The sequence below is a fragment of the Orycteropus afer genome, unplaced genomic scaffold (genome assembly GCF_000298275.1).
Source record: "Orycteropus afer afer isolate SDZICR_OR568_19922 unplaced genomic scaffold, OryAfe1.0 scaffold00222, whole genome shotgun sequence".
NCBI classification, from domain to species: domain Eukaryota; kingdom Metazoa; phylum Chordata; class Mammalia; order Tubulidentata; family Orycteropodidae; genus Orycteropus; species Orycteropus afer.
In genome coordinates this window covers 3128936-3134818 of record NW_006921809.1, presented here as the reverse complement: position 1 = coordinate 3134818, position 5883 = coordinate 3128936, and the positions used below count along the sequence as shown (strand labels likewise).

Here is a 5883-nt window from a genome sequence, read left to right as displayed (position 1 = left end):
TGGTTCTTTCTCTCTTCATCAATGTCTGTTCATTCTTCCTTTCTCAGCTCAGAAATCACTTCATACAAAAAGCCTTTCCTGATATCATCCCACCCCTTCCTATATGATAAGGTGCTCCCTCCTATGTGATTAATGACTTTCTCAGAAATACCTTTATCGTGGAGTTAACAAGTTGCTTGTAAAATAAGTTTGCATCTTCTCATTTCTCTGCTTTCATGTGCCACCTCATACATACCAACTTAAAGAGTCATAATCCTTTCCCACCCTGGTTAACTTTGGCCTTTTGGGCTGCCTATCAATGTTCTTTCAGGCTCAGCTCATATTTCAGCCCTTTGTGGGAAACTTTCTTATTAACATAGTCCAAATTAAATGCTCCTGCTTCCATTTTTTTTTTTTTTTTTTCCCCAGCTCTAAGATTATATCTCTAAGACCAGGTTGTAGTGTATAAGGTCTTGTATAATAAGTTAATGTTTCCATGTTTCTTGCACAAATAAGAGTGTGGAGAAGACAGGAAGTCCTTTACTGATCTCTATATTCCCCACGGCACCCAGCATTCTACTTTGATAGGAGCTCAGTAATATTAAACCTCAGGAGGAGTATTATGAAAATGGAGATCAGTATGAATAACCCCCAAAGTTTCTCAGAGAAAAGGGTATGAAGGAATGGGAATAAATAGGTAATTGCATTTACAATGTAGTGGATGCCATAACAGAGGTAAGCAGAGGGAGGTATACCCATGAAATACATGGCAGGGCCACTTTACCAGTACTGGAGGGGGAGGAATTTTAGATGTTCTTGCATGAATCCACTTCTCTAGAGTAAATGTGCTAAACAATACAATAGAAGCTACAGTTTATCATTATTCAGTATTATAATTAAATATCCCAACAATATCCTATTAACACAAGGTTCCTTTCAATGTAATCTATCTAAAAGACAATTATGAGACATTTTTACATTTGAATGAATATATGATCACTATTAAGAGGTTCATTCTGAATCAATACAGCTTATATTTCTTAACAATTAATGCCAGTTAGTCATACATATTATACATGATCATATGTCTATTAGTATGCACTTCCTTAATGAGCCTCACTTCTAAAATCAATTCATAACACAAATTGGGTATCCTCAATCCATTCAAATAAAATAGCATTTCTCTAAACATTCTCAAATATAGATCCATCAAAATTTGACAAATTCCATTTGTTTCTTAGAAATGCATTTTACATTTTCCCATTTTTAATAAGAATCTAGAAAATAATTGAGAGTTGGTAAAGTATACAAGAGTCAAATACCTAAATCCATTTTCAGCAACTGAAAACAATAAAGCTTAAACCAAAGGGGGTGATATGAAGGCAAATTTTTACTTACCCAATCAATTTTATCGACATTCCAATATTTTTTTAAATCCCGGAACTGTATAAGCATTCCCTTCAGTCCCACAACAATAATGCTTGCAAGAACACACTACAAATAAAAAAATAAGTTGATGGAGAAGCAAGATGATGATTTTAATCCAAATTTAAAAGGGCTAAGCTATTTTTTCTTTGTTTTTAAAGTACTTACTAGAGAAAAGCAATTACCATTTAGAAGACTAAAGTAATAATGAGATATTTCATTTTGTTTAGAACTAATCTACTATCATACTGGAAGAACATTTTCAATTCAAGAAAACTGCAGGGCAAATCTTATGCTATTCAAAAGAAATAAGAAAGAAAGAAAAAAAGTAGTGAATGATAAAGAAGAATGTTATAAGGCTGAATGTCCCTTTAGCTTTACAATAATTACTCACTGTCTCTTGTTTGAAATTTATTTGTTGTAAAAAATTGAATATTTTACATCACATATTTTTTTATTATTGCCCTGAGTATTAATTATGTGGTTTCACTTCCAATATTTATAATGATCTCAAAAATGAACTTGATTATTAGAAGACCCTCCTGTGGTAATAATTTATTTCTAATAAATAAATGAGGAATTAGAGCAAGAAAAAAAACAACATTTTCTCTGGCTTTCCTAAAGCCAGTGTCATACTTGTGTCACTCTGGTGTCCCAGGCCTATGAGGGTTAAAATAAGCCACTGGCACTAGTTTCTACCTGCACTCATGTGTATGGAATCATGGAATTTCAGAGTTGGAATGTGATGCTTTAAATCAAGAATTTCCTCTAGAATATCTTCAACAAGTGGCATGCTAATTCTTTTGAAAACCATCCAGTGATGAAAAATTCACCATATCAAAAAAGCAGTCATTTCATTTAACAATTCTGATGAAAATGTTTTTCTTATAATAGAGTGGGCCTAGTTACAGCCTCCAAATGAGTACAGAATAAATTCAATCCCACAATAGTATGTTGATAGGCCTGATAATTAGAAGACCACCATGATACTTTTCCATCCCTCCCCTATCAAATACCGTACTTTCCATTTAACCAACGCTTATATAACATGGTTTCCAGATTTAGATGATTGAGGTTGTTAATCTTCTAAACAATTGTTAATATACAATTATTTCCACTAAAAGTAAATAATGAAAAAGCATTACTGTACCATGGGCAGCCAGTAGAGCAAAGGTCCTACTGCATAGATGACTATGAGGATGAAAATGCAAGATATTAGACAAGCCACCTACAAAACATAAGACAAACAAAAAATAAAAGCCTTGAACTTTTTTTATTATTCAAAGTTCTTGCGGGGGGAGACAAATCTAGTTTATCTTGATTAGAAGAAACAAAATGTTGGCACATGATGGTTAAATTGCATAGGCTGTCATTATCTATATTTTGCAGCTGAGGGAAGCCAAATGTGGCAGCTGACAAACTGGTGCAATCAAATTAAGTCAGTGATGAGAGAAAAGCAATTCCACACAAAGAAATAAGACACCATCAACTTTTATCACATAGTCACAGGAATGGCTCCTTTTGTTTAATAGTGAAAGTGACATTTCAATTAAAAGCTCCTTAGTCTATTGTTTCTTCATCAAAACCTGCCTCTCCCCCTTCTTTTCATAGGAGGTTGCTTAGGTAATAATTAAAAATGCAGCTTTGGGTTATTCTATGCTGACAATCAATTTCTACTGTAGCTTTACTCTCATCTTTGAAGTTCTTTCTCAATAAGGACCCTAGTTATGAAGTGGTTCTACGGGATTATGAAAGCAGTCTCTGGCAGTAGTGTGGGCTTAATTTTACTCAACCTGAGAAGTCACTGGTATCATGTTAACCAAGTCAGCCCACTGACAAAAGGCAATTCAGAGCCCCTAATTCCTACAGCTATGCTCCATTTGATGGCAAACTCTATTTCACATAAACAAATGTTCATGACTTAATAAAAATGTTTGGCCAAAATGTCATTCTAACAAGAGAAAAGAGGGCTGTCATAGAACCACAAGGGTACCTAGAATATCATTATGGGGATACAGAAGGAAATCAGGACAGATTAGAATGGGTTAAATTAAAAATAAATAAACAAGCAAATAGAGCCAAGTGCTAGCAAAGACTTGGAGCAACTGGAATTCTCAGATGGTGCTACTGGGAATCTAGTATGCTATATTGTTGTTGTCATGTGCCCTTGAGTCAGACTCAACTCTTAGCGACCCCTCCTTGGGTTTCTGAGGCAGCATCACTATGGAAGTAGATTGCCCAACTTTCCTTCTGAGCAGTGGCTGGTGGGTTGGAACCGCCAGCCTTGTGGTTAGCAGTCAAGTGCCTTAGGCACTACGCTACCAGAGCTCCTAGTATGTTATAGCCTCTTTGAAATAGTTTGGCAGTTTCTTCACAAAGTTCTCTGTATACTCACCATATACCCCAGTTCCACTAAAGAGAAATGAAACAAAAATCCATGCAAATACCAATGGGCACTTGTAGCAGCTTTATTCATATACACCAAAACTATAACTCAAATGTCCATCAACTAGTGATTAGCTAAACAAATTGTGGTCTATTCATACAGTAGAATACTACTGATAAGAATATTCTATATCTTAATTGTACTGTATACTTTTGTAAATAAACTGAACTAAAAAGGATACATTTTGCAGGATCTAAATTATACCTCTGCAAGTATGGTATGACTTTAAAAGGACATTAGGTAAGGGGAAGAGATCTATAATAATTGCTCATATACATGTGTACAGGTGAGTCAGTCCAACATCATTACTTGTCCTGAACCTGGTACTATTAGAAGGTATATATGTGTGAGGTGGGGAGAGATGTGGATGGGAACAGCTATAATTTTTCAATTAAGTGAGCAGTCATTCAAATGGATGTAAGAACAGACCTTCCTTGTTGGCAGAGGCTGAGGAAGTCTGTTCTCTCTTCTATATAAAATGGAACTCACTGCCAGCACTCTCCAGAACATAAAGGGAAAAATAATTCCTCTGTTGGAAATATGTCAACAGAGGACTAAATATTACTCATAAAAGATGCTTTGTTTTTGCTGCTGTTAATTGCTGTTGAGTCAATTCTGAGTCATGGTGATGCTATGTGTACAGAGTAGAACTTTATGTAAGAGTTAATTTTGCATGTAGAACAATGAAATAGTCTGTATTTTCTCCTTGCATATTCTCAAACAAACATTATGTATTTTGCGTACTTTTTTACAAAATGATTCTGCAGGCATTAGTATTACCTATTCCCATACCCGTGTATAGTTGTAGAATAACAGAGACACCAGTTGTTTCCTCCCTAAGAATTTGTCAAAAAATGGAGAGTAGATTGACAGCTCACTATAGGAACCAAACAACAACAACAACAACAAAATCCATTGCCATTGAATCAGTTCCAACTCATAGTGATCCCTATTGGGTTTCCAAGGCTGTAAATGTTTACAGAAGTAGATTGCCTCATCTTCTTCCCACAGAGCAGCTGGTGGGTTTAAACCACCAACCTTCTGATTAGCAGCCAAATGCCTTATTCACTATGCCACAAAACCCCCACTATAAGAATGGCTTTGTGGAAAATAGTAGAATGGTGAAAACATTGTAAAAAGGCAGAAAGAGGAAAAGAGAGAGGAGATATTGGGAAACTGAGGCTAAACTAAGAAGGCTTTGAAGAAGTTGGCCAAGTTTTGAAGCAATATAGTTAGACAAAATTGCCCAGAGGCAATTTCAATGTTGCAGAAAACTATGCCACTGTCTTCTGTTGTGACTAGGTTGCACCTGCAGGACAGGCCCACCACATCTATTCCTTGGAGAACAAAGGGAAGCATGCCGGGAAGAGAGCTAGGGGATATTGTGCTCACTCCCTTAATGTAGCATCCTTTTGAAATAGGGATAGAAGGAAGACTTTAACAGTTTTAGGACTATTTGTCTAGGCAGGGGAATGACAGAGCAGAGCAGCACCAGGGATCCAGGTAAGGAGAGGGCAGAGATTTTCAAACAGCTAATGGAGACAAACTTGTCTCTCAGTTTGGTGTACTGTGGTGGCTTGTATGTTGCTGTGAGACTTGAGGCTGTGCCACCAGTGTTTCAAGGGCTGGCAGTGTTGTGTATGGTGTACAGGTTTCAATGCAGTTTACAGACTAGGAAAAAGGAAGAAGCCATCCACTTCTGAAAGAATTGGACAGAGAAAACCTTATGAATAGCAGAGAAACACTGTCTGATACATTACTGTTCAACTTTATGAATAGCCCAGAAACATTATCTGATACAGTGCAGGAGGATGAGTCCCTTAGGTCAGAAGGCTCTCAAAATACAACTGGGAAAAAGCTGCAGCATCAGGGTAGAACCAACCTTACCGATATGAATAAAGTAAAACTTTCAAGACCTCCATTTGCTGACATGGCATGACTCAAATTTAGGAGAAACAGCTGCCAACATCCATTAATAACAGGAACATGGAATGTATGAAATATGAATCTAAGAAAATTGGAAATTGTCAAAA

The 5883-nt window shown here is 36.3% G+C and overlaps 1 protein-coding gene across 1 annotated transcript in view; it reads right to left on the bottom strand.

Annotated features, from left to right (window-relative positions):
* The window catches only part of SLC26A7 (solute carrier family 26 member 7), a 192062-nt gene that overhangs the window by 61629 nt on the left and 124550 nt on the right, over positions 1-5883 (bottom strand). The window contains exons 9-10 of the mRNA XM_007948748.2: positions 2555-2632; positions 1378-1473 (exon numbers count right to left, since the gene is read on the bottom strand). Of these exons, the coding sequence (XP_007946939.1) occupies positions 1378-1473; positions 2555-2632 (174 nt within the window). The remainder of the gene's footprint in view (positions 1-1377; positions 1474-2554; positions 2633-5883) is intronic.